At 42.6% G+C, this 16,611-nt stretch overlaps 1 protein-coding gene across 1 annotated transcript; it reads left to right on the top strand.

The window, feature by feature from the left end:
- Positions 1–1,686: 1,686 nt before the first annotated feature.
- Positions 1,687–11,839, top strand: AMMECR1L (AMMECR1-like). The gene is made up of 6 exons (XM_009993524.1): positions 1,687–2,131; positions 7,087–7,197; positions 7,630–7,744; positions 8,457–8,547; positions 9,520–9,616; positions 11,314–11,839. The coding sequence occupies exons 1-6, from the start codon at positions 1,725–1,727 to the stop codon at positions 11,423–11,425; spliced, it is 933 nt and encodes a 310-aa protein (XP_009991826.1). The 5' UTR covers positions 1,687–1,724; the 3' UTR covers positions 11,426–11,839.
- The last annotated feature ends 4,772 nt before the right edge of the window (positions 11,840–16,611 follow it).

Here is a 16,611-nt window from a genome sequence, read left to right as displayed (position 1 = left end):
GGGGCGGCCTCTCCCTCTTGGTGCTTGCGGCCCCCGGGCGGCGTGAGCTCTGGGCTGCTGCCCGTGCTGGAGCAGCCGCCTTTGTTAGGCCCGTTCTGCTGCTGCAGTGGGGAGGCAGGGGCAGAGCTCTCCTCTGCCCCGCCACGTCTCTGGTTACCAACGAGGAGTTGCGGTTTTAGACGGAGATAAATGTTACTTGCCCCCTGGAGGTGGCCAGCCCTTGGCGGTAGCCTGGAAAGGCTCGTCTGTCCCGGCTGCAACCCTTAGCTACAGCAGCACAACTTTCAGTAGGCACTGAAGAAAATTGCATGTTAACTTGATCAAAGTTATAAATTTCTTTTTTGTGTATTGCTACCAAGGTAAAGGTTTAAGGAACGAGGATAATTTTCATTAGGTCTTGTAAATTGTTCCTTGTGCAGATTATGTTTATAAAAGCTTGAGGTGAGGATTCCTAAGCAGTTTGTACTGTAAGTGTGTGTGTTCTGTGTGGAGAGGCAACATCTCAACACATCTCGTACAGGTTCTGTTTCAGTTCTGGATCGTACAACTCTGGCTGATGGAGCATCACAGATAAAGTTTGCATTGTTTGCTAATTCAGAGAAGGGAATTTGTCACCCCATGGGTTTCAGTGCATGTCACTCCTCTGCCGTTCTGTGTGCTGTCAGACACTTGGAACAGGGCTGGAGGAATGCTCTGGTACTCACAAGAGCTGAGGCTGACTTCCAGTTCTCTGTGACTGATGTGTCTGTGCTTTTAGCCTCATTTGACATATGGGGAGCTGTTTTTCCCTCCCTTTGTGTGTTTGAATCTCGAGGTGATGATGGTATTACTCTGAAGTTCCTACTATTGATGTGTGCCTGTCTCCTTTGCTCTGTCTGCTTTCCTCCCTCCATTTGTTCCACCCCTTATTGTGATGCAAGAGTTAGCAATTGCTGCTTTGCAAGCAAAACACTACTCTGGGTTGTTTTGTGTTTTATATGATACCTGTTTCCTGCCATCACTGCTCCCCTCTGTTCAGCCTGTGTGGAGTCTTCAGCTCTTCCTCTCTTGTGCATTCCAACTGCACACCCCACATCCGTACTTGTGACCAGTGTTGATTTATGTCATACCAGGACATAAATGCAAGTTCTAGTTCGTGGGCTCAGGAAAGTTCCTGTTTAGGAAATGGTGGCAGCACCCTCAGGAGCCCAGCCCTGAAGGTGTCATCCAGAGCTGTTGTCACTCCTCTATGGAGAATGGGGAAGGGAATGGCGCTGGTGGCTTTTCAGTGGGTTGCTTGCTCTTGGTTCAGGTTTTGACCAAGGGGGAATGGGTGCTCTGGAGAAGCAGTGGGTGGGGTACAGCTGTAGTCCAAAATCTTTTTTCTTTTGTTTTCCCATGGTTCCATTCCCTTCATGGGAAACCTAGTTAGGCTTTTTCTGGTGATGAGCTGCCTACTGGAGTGTTCAGCACTCTTCACCAATAACATTGAAAGTGTGATTTCATGCATGTTGTGTACACACTTTTCAATTTATGTTCAAACCACCCGCTCTGCTTGCTGAACTGGCTGTAGTTCTTAGCTGTGTATTGTGAGGGTTTTGTTGCAAAACCAAACCTCTGAGACTGTAGCACAAGCAAGGCAGCAGCTGTTGGATTTCCATCTATAACTGTTCCGTGTATTCCCTCTTCCCCCATCTCTTTTGCCAGGGTTCTGCAGTGCTCCAGGCAGCCAGTTTTGAAGCAGGATGGGAAAAAGACGCTGTGTTCCTCCACTTGAGCCCAAGCTGGCAGCTGGCTGTTGTGGGGTAAAGAAGCCCAAATTGTCTGGGAGTGGAACGCACAGTCATGGGAATCAGACCACAATCGTACCAGGCTCCAGTTCAGGTCCTCTTCAGAACCACCAGCACACAGATGGGAATAATGGGAGGGAGAACGTATCTGACTTGACTTTGGGCCCAGGAAATTCCCCAATTGCTCGAATGAATCCCACTTCAGGAGCTCTGAGCCCACTAACTCGGCCCAATGGAACTGCCAACAGCGCCAAGAACCTGGTGGTGACAGCGGAGATGTGCTGCTACTGCTTTGATGTACTCTACTGTCATCTCTATGGTTTCCCTCAGCCACGACTTCCTCGATTTACCAATGACCCCTAGTGAGTAAATGGATGTGCGGGAGGAAAGCTGAGAAACCAGCGTCCAGAGCTGTGGTTTGGTTGGGAAGGGATGATGGGTTTCCTCTGGGGAATGGGAAAACAGGTGTGCAGGGAGGAAGGGGGGCATGCTGCTTGCTTTGTCTACCAGAAACAAATAATGATCTGCTATAAGTGCACAAAAGAGTAAAAACATTGTGTTGTGTCTGTTGGTGGAGATAAGTGGATGTTTGAAGAGTGGCCTTCAAGGGAGAACATGCTTAGCTCTCCAGAAAGAGGAGTAGGCAAAATAGGAGGAAGTGTGGGGCTTCTTCAGCTTGCAGTCTGATGGGTCGCATGAGGTATTGCATGCTTTGTTGAGGAGGGCAAACCCACTTCTTCATAACATTCTTTCTTTGTAAATAGATTCCTTTGCAACACATGAGCTGCACTGTGCCACCCACCAAATTGTACTAAAAGAATGTGTGAAACTGAAATAAGAGTTTTCAAAAAACAGTTAAATAGTATAATCAACTTGAAAAGGATCCTCCTTCAAACATCAGGCACTAACCTAGTGAAGGAGCAAGGGCAGAGATTCTTTCTGCAAAGCAAATGGAAAGCCAAGAAAGTAAGAAATTTAAACAAGTTTCCAACTCATCCTAAAACAAGTGCTGAGCTGGTGAGAATTGGACAAGGACACTCACAAGGGTGTTCACTTGTCCAAGTTAGCAGGTTTAGCTGGGAGGGGAACCAGAAATTTGCCAGCTGTGGAACTGAAACCCCATGTTATGGAGCTAGTGGTAGTTGGGCAGCACATGCGTGGAGAGTTAACTTCCAAGGACAATACCAAGGTTAAGAAGAAAGAAGGTGTATATGAGGAGAAGGATATATGAACATATTTTGCTTTGGTGAGATGTAGCTAACGGCTATCTGAAGGTTGAATGTGTAGGTGTGGAAATGTTAATGTTGTTAAAATGTTTGGTGAAAGAATGACATGGGAAAGATCAATAACAGATCCATCCTCTGACACTCCTTCAGCGGCCACCTCCAGAACAACAGGTAAAATAAAAAGTTGTTGACATCTTTTAAGTTAATGAATTTTAAATTGATGTAAAGGAACAATGGCTTAAAGAGGTCAGGGACTTTTTCCATCTGTTGAATATCTCCCCACATCATTGGCTGCCATGTAGGTTGTGCTTCCAAGCAGTTGTTATCCAAGCAGGATTATGGATGCATGTTCTGAAAGCTGCCACAGACTAAGCGGTTTAATATTGTAAATACAAGTGAATGGAGAAGCAGTCTGGACTAGAATATAAAACAGTTTCAGGGACTCCCCAGACTGAAATCTTTCTACTGTTGTTTTTCATACCTGGGCTAAGTAGGTTCCTTTTAGAAAATTATGCTTAGTATATTGTCACTTGAAAAATGAAGGGGTTTTTTTTGTTGTTCTGTTCTTAAGTCAGTAACAGATTATTTTATACAGATCCATTATTTTGGTATTAAAAGAGATTTCTAGCTGGATTTTGTTGCTGTTCCTGCTGTCTAGTTTCAAAAAAGGCATTCCTCAGGAATCCCAGCTGGTTGAATTTCTGCTTAAATGTGAAAATTTAAAATTTGTTCATTAGCCATTTCTGTGCTGATAATTTATGTCTTTTGGATAAGCACTCCAAAGCTGTGCTCTTTTCTTCCCCTCTAGGCAAATGCCTACCTGAATGTTTTTGTTCCAGAATTAATGCTGTTTCTTCTAGTGAATAGTTGCATGTAGCTCAGGGCAAGGTGCGGTGTTTGCTCTGCTGTAGAGCAGCACACAGGGGTGATCTGTTGTACTTGGGACAGTGATGTAATGAACTTCAAGGCAAATGTTATCAAACATGTGTAAGTGAAGTGACAATACATAAATCATCTGCATTGTTGTCTTTTGTAACATAATTAAGGCTGATATAAGATCTTTGAACAAAACAAAGGTATATCCTGGAAGTCGCTCTGGACAGACAGAAAAGACTGGAAGGAACAGAAAGATGCACAGGTTTATCCTGACCTATTTCTCAGATAATGGATCTTTTAGATTGCTGGTGAACTCTTAATGTAAAGATAGAAGTAGCCATGAAGGTCAGGATTCTGTATAAATAAGGTAATAACATGAAAGCTAGAGAGTTGTGACTTGAAAACTGCCGTGAATTCCAGTTACCAACTTGAGAGGATGTGCATGTAGACAACTGTCTTGATGGGAATTATGGAGCTTCTGGATACCTCTGGAGTAAGAGAACCTTACATACATCTTAGCAATTACTTTCACAAATCAATGTAGAGAAGGTGGCACTGCAAGGCTCTGAATGATGTCTGAATTAATGTGGTAAATGGAGAAAATATCCCCTTTGCTATTCAGGTTACTGAAAAAATTACAATTTTGAACCTGTGTGACATCCTTAATTACTTCCACTTTTTTGCTTCACTCTTTGATTTTTTTTAGTAGTACATATTGCAAACTGGTAGTAAAACTACACCATGCAAGTTTCTAGTTGCCATGCAAGACAAGTAATAATATACTTGCATCATAAAATCTGTACTGTAATAGGCTTTTTCCTTGTACAAGCTAAATTCTGATTTGAACAATCTGTATTTTGCTACTTCAGAATTCACTTTGTAGTTGGAATTGGAGAAACTGGTTTTTAGTTGCTGACATTCTCCTCAGTCTGGCAAACTCATCAAACACCTCGGTAAGATGTTATGGCAGGGTGAAATGGTTGCTGCAATCTGCTGAGAATGGGACTGCAAAGTACTGGGAAGTGCTCCTGGGTGAAGAGGTGCAGAAGATTGCTGTGACTTTTCTCCATCCATCTGGGAAAGAGGCTTCTCCAGGAGGGACTACAGAACAACTGACTTAGTGTCAGCTGCACCTGTAGTTTGCTAAGCACATTACTTCTTCCCATACAGAAACAACATCTTTTCTACAGTGAGAAACTTCACAATGGTGACATTTTATATAATTGTCATATACTTTTTTTTTAGTGTCTCAGTTGTTATGACCACAGTGAAAAATTGTTTAAAATGTGCTTTTAAGATATTTTTAAATACAGCAGTCTTTTGAGTGTAATTATCCTGTTCTTTCTGGTAAAATCTATTATAGATGCAGAAACCTATGTGGAAAGAAACGTATTTGGTTTTTGGAGGGTTTTTTTGGAAGGGGAAGGTGAATTGGAAATGTGACCCTGTAATTTGAATCAAAAAAGAAAAGGAATTTAAATTTTCATTTGATGCTTTCCATTTTCTCCCTTTGCTTTTCTGTTTTGGGCGTGGTCTAAGTAATGGTTTCAAAACTTTATTTAGATTGAGCTGGATTTCCACTGAGCTTGTCACAGTGGTTTCTCAGAAATCATCTTTGTGAGTGTAGGTTGTTGTTTTTTTTCCTAAGCTTTCTAACATGTTTTTTTACACTCTGTTTCTGTTTTCTGTTTCAACATATGGTAGCTAGATGGAAGTGTACAGAAAAGATACCCTGCAAGTACTTTGAAGTGTTGTTGGAAAACTAGAACACTGAATCTTCTGTCTTGGGCAAGCAACCATAAGGTGGCTGATGGTTGTCAAAGACTGTTCCTGCTTCCTCTGTGGGCAAAGTACTTGACAACTGCCGCTAAAAGGCTGTTTGCTATTTTGGGTAATACTTTTGCCATTGGTCACAGCTGGTAACTAGATCCTGAATGATGGATTAATACTGTGATTGAATTTTTCAATCCCATTGTTACTTTGAGGAACATCACTGGGCGCTGCTTCATCACTACAATTTAAATAGCATTCTAACTATTTAGACATCAGAAGCTCCATTGCCTGTATTTGAGAAATCATCCACTCTCCATGCTGGTTTTGTTGTCTGAACAGAATCCCTGCACATTTTTTGTAATGTTTGCTGCCAATGTTTCTTTGATTTCAAAAATTGCTTTCTTAGCACTGCTTAGTAGGAATCTGTAGACAGATGTGTAGAATCACTAATGACTATGCCTGGATTTGAAGTGACCACATCCTGTATTCAGTATTCTGGAATCTGAAAGACAGATCAGTCATCCTGTGTTTATAATTATATTGGCATCATCAGTTGTCTTGCAAAATTTTCCAGATGTTCAGTCATTCTCGTAGAGCTGCAGCCACCCCTGGCCTTTCTTTATGGTTTCTCTTTAGAGCTGTTTGCAATTTTACTCCCTTGTGTAGAATTTAACATTTTGCATTGAATATTCAGTCATCTTAATCTGTTTACCTCTTTGTAGAACTCTTCTGAATAGTGTTATTCTGAGCTGCTTGTTCTTTGAGGCCTAATCTTGGCTTCTAGTTTAACAGATTGAAATGAGCCTGCTGAATGTGAGAATCTGCTGTTATGTTCATGCTAGCAGACAGGAAAATAAAAATCCATGTGTGAGTAGGGACAATACAGTGATTTAGATACATGTTCAATGGGAGAGAGTCTGTGGAAATATAATTCAAATGCAATCCAGGCAAGAGCTGTGAGCACTGGGGATGGACTCAGAAGTCAGCTTCTCATGGAAATAACAGGAGATACACCCCTAGGCTTGCTTTTTATGCCTTAATTTTTTTTATTATTATTTTTTTCTATCTCAAACCTGAGTTATAGATGGTTTATAGAATGCTTAGGCATCTTGAAGGTTCAATGATATGATGCTTCTAAGTGAGGCCATTATCCACAGAAGCAACCAGTGGGGTCAAGTAACCAGTTCAATAATTAGAAGACAGCATAGTCTGGCCTGGAAGATGGCCAGGACCTGCAGAGAGAAAGGAGTGTGCTGAAAAGGGGGGAAGATGTTGGGTTTGCATTTGGAGGGGAGTGGGTTTTATTATTCCTAGATAGTAGGTGAGAAAATGTGCCTATTGGGGTATGCTAGAGGAAGAAAAAGCAAGTGCATACGTGCTCTTGTTGGTCTCCTCTTAGCAACCACTCGAGGCTGGAATGTTTCTCTTTTTTGCCTTTTCAGTCCGCTCTTTGTGACGTGGAAGATGGGGCGAGATAAACGGCTTCGTGGCTGCATCGGGACCTTTTCAGCCATGAATCTTCACTCAGGACTCAGGGAATACACATTAACCAGGTAATTATGTTGAGAATTAAATAAACCTGAAATTGGTTTAGTTTGCTGAAGATCTATAAGGATTCAAGGTTAAGATGTTGAATCGACATAGTTTAATTGAATATGTCTCACAATAAAATGAGCTGAGAAATGTATGATAGAGTGAGGTAAAATATCCACAGTTATGCAATAGGTGAATTTTGGTTAATGTTTTAAGTCTATTTTGACATCTCACCTAGAACGTTTCTCTCCAGCTGCAGTAAGTGGAGGACAGCATCAGAAACCCTGCACGAGTGTGTGCCTATTGCAGTTTGTTAGATTAGGAGGAGATGCAAGTCACTTTATCTGCAGTAGCAAAGACAGACCTTTCAGAGGCATGATCAGAAAGGGAATAATTGAAGATCCGACAGATCTGTTGCCTGTTCTAGGCCATGTATCTTCTCTTCCCTTCAGTGCACTTAAGGACAGCCGATTTCCCCCCCTGACCCGCGAGGAGCTGCCCAAACTCTTCTGCTCTGTCTCCCTCCTCACTAACTTTGAGGATGCCAATGACTACCTGGACTGGGAGGTGAGAACAGCTGCATTTGGAACTCTGCATCACTCTCTCGTTCCATTTGGGTTCGGGTTAGTACATGGTGATGTGTCTCCTTCGTTACAGGCGTGTGCGGGGATAGGAGAGACTGGGGATAGAAGAAATACATCTGGAAAACAAAGGAGGAAGAGGATGGGCTAGCAATGTGCTCTTGATTGGGAGGGCATCTGAATGGGGATAAAAGAGACATGAAAGTGTGTTATGGATTTGGCCCAGTAGGAGGTAGATGTAAATAAATATGTAAAAACCTGGGCAGTATGCTGAGAATAAAATCTGGGAATAAAAAGTAGTCAATATGAAAAGTATTAATCATTTTTAGTAACTTATACATGGAAGTTTATTTAGTTCAAGAAGGATTGAATAGACTTCGTGGTTGGGCTATTTTAGGTGTGACTCTTGTGTAGAGATCTTGTCTTTCTTGCCCAGTGTAAGAGATGGAAAACTGTCAGACTCCAGGAGAAGTGTCAGGGAGACTGGTTGGCTTGTCTGGGGAAGGTGGCAGTGGTCCCTTATGCTAAGAGAGCTACTTGTGAGACCTGCCTGGCAAGGACAGAGTAGGGGAGAGTGTGACCTTGTCCAGGCAAAAGCCAAACTGGCCACAGAGAGAGACACATGTGGTGCTGTGGGAATGACAGCTCGATGGACACAGTGCTAGAGCTCTTATTTGGCTGTTCATTTCCATCTCTAGGTTGGGATCCATGGGATCAGAATAGAGTTCATCAATGAGAAAGGTGTCAAACGCACAGCCACCTATTTACCTGAGGTTGCTAAGGAACAAGGTGGGTTTGAGATGGCAGCCCAATATGTCAACATATTGTGTCACAGAATATGGGTAACATAAACCTATGGATTTTGGGTTTGGATTGCAGTGCTATCCTCGTAGTAGTGCCATGGAACCTCCAAGCTTAATCTGGATAACTGACACCTGATGCAGCTGCTGCTGGATTTTCGTCCAACCTGTGTTTCATCCCACATCAGTGCACACCTGAATCTTACTGTAAAAATATTTGAGGGCTTAAGAAATAGAGGATCTCAAAGTATGGATCTTCCATCATTGTTCAGCATCCCATCTTTCCTCTTCTATTTTTTCCCACCAACTAGGATAACTGCAGGCTGCACAGCACCACCAGGAGAGTCCGTTTCCTCCTCATTCTTGCTAAAGTAGCATCCTCTGGATAAGGGCAGGAAACAGGGCCCCTCTGGAGCACACTTCCCACTCATAGTAGTGGTCATCATGGTAACTGCTCAAAATATTGCTTCCTTTCCTCCACCTAGCAGAGTGGAGTGGTCACATTCTGGCTCTGGGGCAAAAGACCAAGGTAGGAATTTTAATTCCCATCTCTGACCTAGCAGTGCACTGTGCTCTCTCTTGGGCATCAGGTTGATCCCAGATTGTCTATGTAAAGAGCCAAGTATTGGCTTAATTTAAGGCTTAGAGACCTAAAATTCAGTGGCACATGATAAAACAGTTTGGCCTCCCTGCACCAGGAGCAAGGCACAGACCTTTTTAAGAAGACAGGTCATATGGAAAAAGAAATACTGTTCTATAGACCAGTTCCAGGATGAGGTTGGCATGTGCAGACAGTGTGCATGCGTAAGGCTGTGTACATCCAGGTGAACCCTGGCATATCTAAAGCTCAAAGTTTCCTGTTTAGTTGTTTGCTTTTCTAGAGGTCTTTTAATGCATCTCTTACCTTCTTGAAACATCATTTTAAATCTGAAATGTTTCCCTTGTTTATATTTTTTAATAGACTGGGATCAGATCCAGACCATAGACTCCTTACTCAGGAAAGGTGGCTTTAAGGCTCCCATTACCAATGATTTTAGGAAAACTATTAAACTCACCAGGTAAGTCAATGTATTTGTCCTCTTTTAAATTTCCTTTATAGTGATTTGGGGGTAATTTAAAGTATTTGTGAGTGATGTAAGTTTTCATGCCTAATGCAGGTGAGAGGTGCAGTCTGGAAGACAAACTCGTAGGTGGCATGTGTCAGGCACGTGACCTATATAGAATGAAGGGCAGGGCTTGGGCTGAAGCATTTTTTAAGATAAATGTCACTGGTTTTAATATCACCCACATAAAAGATCAAAAGAAGCAGAATCTTTGAGAGTCAAAATGGTTAAATTATTTTTCTTTTCTGTTGTATCTTTACAATGGACTTCTTAGTGTGCTTGTCCACGGATCACAGAATCATAGGGATTGGAAAGGACCTCTGAAGATCATCAAGTCCAGCCCCCCTGCTACAGCAGGAACACATGGGCCAGGTCACACAGGATGGTGTCCAGACAGGTCTTGAAAGTCTCCAGAGAAGGAGATTCCACAGCCTCTCTGGGCAAGCTGTCCCACGGCTCCCATCAACCTCACAGTAGTTTCTCCTCATGTTGAGGTGGAACCTCGTGTGTTGTCACTTGGTGCCATTTTCTCTTGTCCTGTCACAGGCCCCACTGAACAGAGACTGGCCTCTTCTTGACACCCACCCTGCAGATATTTGTAGACATTAAAAAGGTCCCCTCTTCTCAAAACCGAACAGCCCCAGGTCTCTCAGCCTTTCCTCATCAGACAGATGTTCCAGTCCTGTAATCATCCCTGTAGCCTCTGCTGGACTGTTTCCAGTATATCCCTGTCCCTCTTGAACTGGGGAGCCCAGAACTGGACACAGTAGTCCAGATGTGATCTTAATGGTGTAGCTATTTGGAGATGACAGTTGTCTTAAACCAAACCAAACTCAAATTTGGCTGGTTTTCAGAATTTGCTTGCTTTCCATACCCCCAGCTGTCCTATTGCTTTCAGCTCCTTTTACGCTAGTAAAAATTGGGACATTCTGGTTTTGTACAGAAATGCTAATTTATCAGGTCATTGCTTACCTCTGGAGAAATTAGGTGGGTGTGCAGCTTTTTTTTTTCTTTAACAGGAGAGGACAACGTGAAGGTTTTTATTAAGATCTGGTGTAACATGGACTTAGTGCAATTCACAGCCACTTTGAGGTTATCAGTTGCATAGCATTCTTTAGAAACACTTGGAAATTCCTGGCCTTTCAGGAGGGACTTGATGTTTTGTGAATCCTGATCATACAACGTGGATGAAGTCACATACATGCTATAATAAACCTCATTTTTACCCAACTCTCCATCTTTTTCTTTCACTAGCCTTGCAAATGTGAAGGGAACCACAAAAGTAAATAGTGTTGAGATACAAAGTTACTTAGTTTGGAATTGAGTCTACTTCCTGCAAACTTTCCATACACTTTTTTTTTTTTCCTCCACAGCAAGTCAGTGAAAAGAACACATTGATCACTTGTTTCCTGTGTGCCACTGCAAGAGTCCCCTTAATCATGAGTGCTTTGAGTAGGGCTTGACTTTCAGGACATTGAAGCTAATTCAAGCTTAGATGGGTTATTCAGAGCACTGCATGAGGCAATGTCAAAGTAGTTTATGAAGTTAGTGGATTCCTCTTGACTGTAGGTGATCCAGGATTAATGCTTTTCTGTCTAGTCCTGTTTCTAGGACGTCGTGTTTATGTGCCTGTTTCTCACACTGTTCCCCAGGTACCGCAGTGAGAAGGTGACAATCAGTTATGCAGAATACATGGCTTCCCGCCAGCACTGTTTCCAGAACGGCACTCTTCATGCCCCCCCCCTCTACAATCATTACTCCTGACACACGGCTGCATGACCAGTCCCACTCCCCAGTTGCTGCCAACGGCTACGACATCATTGGGGCAGATGCCTCCTCTTCCTGGTCCAGTTACTTCTATTACTGCACCATTTTATGATGCTAGCTTCCGTTGCCAAGTCTGCCTTCCAGCTGACCTGGGGGGAGGAGGAGAGCATGACAGAACCTCAGGGGCCCAAGCCTTATCTCAGCCTTCCCTCTGAATGGGGGTTCAGTTGGATTGGGGCTCCATGCTTATGAACTGTGGTGAGGTGCAGAAGATCTCTAGGGTGTAAGTGCCACTTCAGACTGATCTGGTCTTGTGTGTTACCAACACTCTGGAAACTTGAATATGGAAGCCCCCCAGATCAAATAGGAGCATTCCCCTGGCAGCCTGGGCAACGGAGTCTAACAAAACATTTTTTAGGTTCTTTTTAATTTTTTTTTTAATTTCTGATATCTGTTGTGTACTAAGAGCTGATGGCAGCCCCCACACATCGCAGACCCACGTCATGATACTGGGGAGGGCCCAACATCTAGGTAGCACCCTGTCCTCATACACAGAAAACATGTAAAGATGTGAAAAAAACACATTTGGATGGTATTGCAGGTTAATCCACTGTTTAATTAAACCCTAGAAGGCATTAATTCTCAGATCCAACTGTAGGCTGAATTCTCTAGAAGTCTTCTTGGTTTACAGTTTTCTGGGTCTTCAGGCAGTGCTTTGTAATGCAGCCTGTAGTGAAACAGGGCAGCAAGGCCTGGGGGGGCAACATGGCACCTGCTGCCTATGCCAAGGACTCAAGTGTCCCTGCACAGTCTTCTCTGCCATGACCAAGTTTTGTGTCCAAACATTTCCAGTGGAGCCTGATTGGATTAGGGGTGGGGAGGGGTTTGCAGGGCTTTGACTGTAGTCACACCAGCCAGACTAGTGACTGAAATTTGTTTAATGGAAGCTGATAGTCTTGAGGACCTTCCTTTTGACAGGACAGGCACTTCTCTGGTGTGGCTATGGATCTAGAGAGCTGTGAGTGTTCCAGTTTCTAGCAGGCCTATGGAACAGAGCTGTGTAGTTTCTCTGGTAAATTACTATCTTGCACAGTTTAGTCATTACCACATCAAGGCAATGAGTGTGGAAACCTACATGAGCCAAACTGTGTGAAACTCCTGTGCATTCTGTATTCTCCTCCCTTCATTGATTACAAGAGATACTCTCTTCTAAGAGGAAGTTACTTGGTTGTTGTTCTGCAGCATCATAGAGGTATGTCATAAACACTTATGACACTTTCCATGAGGACACTGGACTTGAAAATACATTATCTTTTTTTGTTTTTCAAGTTTCTAAAGGGTCAACAATGATCAGGAAAGAAAATACAAGTGCAGAGCAGAGTAATGGCTATTTGGCAGCATCTGTCTTCGAACTTTTCTTGTGTGTGGTAATGATGGCTTCTAAAAATGGCTGGTGTTTCAAGCCTGAAAATCTCCCCTGGCATGGCAGGACATAGGGCTGATAGAAAGCTCAGAACTTGTGCTGCTGCTCCTTTTGGGCCTAGAGAAGCAGAATTGTGCAGTTTTGCTTCATGTGGTTCTAATGTTCTGCTGGAGGAGAAATGACGGAAAGGAGGGGGTCCTATTCTGGATAATGTGCAATATTGACCCAGCTTTCCTCCTGTACTGGGTCATTCTTATGAATTGCACTTTTCCTGTGTGATGTTGCTGAAAAGCAGTTGAAGATTAAGGGATTGTTTCATTATTTCCTGAGAAAAAATCAGTCTTGTTACAAACTCAAGTGGTTTGTAATTACTCTCCCAGGTGCGGTGGTGTGATGGGGGAGGGTGGGGTCAGCTCTGGACATCCCATTCACCTCTCAGCTGTCAAACAGTGTGATACACAGGGCTACACTCATCACTGTTTAAGTGTTCTATGTTAGAATTTGATTACTAAAAGGTTTAAAAAAAGCAAAAAAAAAATATGGTGCTAAAACTTCACCCCTGAGCGCGGTCAGTGAGACTGGTCATGCAGGCATCTAGTGCCAGGCTTTTCAACAATATGGTTTCTTTTTCAAATGTCTGCCCTGTTCTGTGTCTTCAACAGTGTATAGTGTTCTCCAGTTTAATTTGTTTTGAATAGGGTATGGCTAAGGGGTGGGGAGGGTTAGCTGTCATTTTTAAAGAACAGAATTTTAGGATTGAGTGACTTGGTTGGTTTAAACCTGAAGTGAGCTAGATGGTTTGGGACTGAGGAAGCCTTATTCTCTCCCACTCCCATTTCCCTGCTCAGTCTGTTAAAAACAACAAAACAAACCAAACAAAAATGCCTCTGAATATGTACTGTGTTCCTGTCTTGTTGCAGTGAAAAGAGAAGCTAGCAAACAGAAACTGGTCTGCTGCCTAAGAAACAGGCCTTCTCAGCTTTAAGGGTCCAGCTATAAAATCAGTTGAAAAGTGTGTCAGTAGTTAAATTAGCTCAGAAAAATGTATTACAAGGACAGGTGGTCTCAGGAAATAACCCCATTTCTAGATCATTACATGGCAGCTATGCATAAGGATGGAAAAGGTGAACTAGAAACAAAACAAATTTTGAGTAGCCTCAAGATGGAGGCACCAAAGTCAGTGACCAACTGGTGTAAGAATTTCCATGTGGGATGGTACTACTCCTTCTCAAAGCAACTTGTTACCTGGTTTGATCTGGATGTAATTCATCCTTAGAAGCAAGTGCCTTTTGGTCTAGAAGGGCTTATTCTCATGACAACCACAACTGAGAAATAATCTCACTGCAGTTCTGAATTGTCTTTGCTTTACAGTAACTACAGGAGAATGTCTGTGATCACTGGAGTCTGTCAGTGTTGGAATGTTCCCACTGTGAGGTTCTTAAAGATTATTTCTATTTTTCATGTTCAACAGTCAATCTCAACTGAGACCATTTCAGTTTGGGAACATTTTATGGTCAAAATACCACATATCTACAATTTATCAGAAAAAACAAAAACAAAACACAAACCAACAACTAAGAAAATCTAGGAGTTACTTTGCACAAAATAATTTGTTTTTCATAGTACCTTAAACATTTGCAATCTTCACTGTTAGTGTTGTTTTCTGTTTGTATTCTGGAAACTACATGTTGTTTTGTTGGTTTTTTTGGTTAATTTATTTCCTTAAAGCAGGAGACCTCCTTTGACCTTCAGTGCAGAGATGTCAGACCAATTCTTTGTATTACACTTGGTTGCCTCCTACCTATATAATAACTTCTGAGTGTAAATAATTGAACTCTATCCTCTAATGGAGTATTGTAGAGAATAAATCATAATGGAAAACATTATTTGTACTGTGTCCTCTTTCTATGGTTTCTCAGAGTCTTTATGGGGATAAGTTGAAGTCTTTCTCATCTAGGAAGATGATGAACACTGAACCTCTAGTTCATCACCATGATGATTACAAGTATCAGCCTTTATTATTAGGTCACATCTCATTCTTATACCTTTTTCTCCTGTCCACGTGCCTTACACTTCCTTGCCATTGGGTAACAGCTTCTGTTCACGCGTTCTATCTCACTTTGTGATAGGTTACAAGTTTCTTACACTTTCTTACAAGAATGTTAACACACATCCATATCTCTTTCATACCTTCTTTTCCCACAAACATGTTTGTCTCTAACTGTCAAGGGCACAGCTGTAGTTTGTCGAGATCAAGGCTGCCTGTGGCTGATGCCCACATTAAAGGATTTGATGCTCCACACAAAATATAGAATTACTTATAGAAAGCTTAAAAACTACTGGGAAAACACAATTTCTTCTGCTCGTGGGTGCATGGCTATACTAGTAACAGCACATCCTTGTTACTAGTTCTTCCTACATTTTATTACACAGAGGTATTGGGGAAGTTGTTTTCATTTGGTTGGTTTTTTAAGATCAGTGTTGGTGCAATTACTTGTTACTGGGTCTGTTTTTAAATTGTGGTAATGAAGCCATTACCAGAGTAGGGTTGCCTAACAATCCACTACATCATATCTCCATGTCTCCAACAAGGGTCCTGCCCTGGAATATGGAATATTAGAGGCTTTGCTCATCATAAATTAGATTTGGCCAAATCCTTTTTTGTTTGTTTTTTTTTAATCAGTTCCTGTTAGGACATGAGCAGCAAATATGCCTGAAACTTCCTATTGCAATTCACTTAATTTTAATCTAGCTCATCTTCCTTTTTTTATGCACATTTTCCAATCAAACCAATAAATGCTGAAACAGTCATTAGTGAGGAAGACACTAGAGCATTTCAATAATTACATACGACAAAAGAATGTCAGGTACTGTTATGTTTGGTTTGTTGCAGCAGCTGAGCAACCTTTATTGTGATTTTTGAAGTCCATTTTTCACATTCTTAACAAAAAATGAAAAAGGGGGGGAGCAGGTTCAGTTCAGGAATGTTCTTATTTATCTCTTGATTCTTGAGTCCTTAACCAAACACATCAGTGATAATGAGCCTTTATCTTTCATGGCAGCCTCTTTAGCTGTTCCTATAAACTCTGGCAAGCATTTGGCTTTCTCTTAATTGTGATAGTTCTTGTGTACTTAAGTAGAAGGGATTATTGAGGAAGAAGTTGTGATGTTGTGTCCTTTAGGTGAACTTAGTTCATTATAATGTCACTGTAATTCTAAAACATCACACCCCCAGGTCAGAAAGACCCCCGTCCGAGTGAAGACCCTTCCCCTGAGTGTGCGTGATCGCAGAAACTGTGATGTAGCCATTTGCAAATTACTCACCAATTACTATAAGTAGGATGGACTTGGAAACTTACTGACGCTATAGTTTTGTCTTGAAAAATCTGGTCGGGTGTGTTGGATCTGCGGGAAGGCACCAAGCACCCAACTTTGTACACACCTGCCATAAAATAGAACAATGTCTCCTTCCTAACCGCAGCCCCTCTGCCCGCGCTCGGGCGGGGGGAGCTCAGCGGGGTCACGGTGGTGCCGGAGGCTCCGGCAGGCGCTGCAGCCCCGTGACCCGCCCCGGCGCCGGGTCTGGCGGGGGAAGAAGGTGCATCTTCTGCGTCAGGGCCTCCCGATTCGGAGCTGAGCTCCTCGATCACTTCCCGACAGACGGAGCAGAACGAGCTTCCTCCGTTTGAGCCAAGCGTGGTTTCCCGCACCGACCCTCCGCTGCCTGCGCGCTCGGGCCGCGGTTCATCCGTTGCCAGAC

Source organism: Chaetura pelagica, unplaced genomic scaffold (assembly GCF_000747805.2).
Source record: "Chaetura pelagica isolate M959 unplaced genomic scaffold, ChaPel_1.0 scaffold192, whole genome shotgun sequence".
In the NCBI taxonomy this organism is placed as follows: Eukaryota; Metazoa; Chordata; class Aves; order Apodiformes; family Apodidae; genus Chaetura; species Chaetura pelagica.
This window is presented reverse-complemented; position numbering and strand designations above follow the sequence as displayed.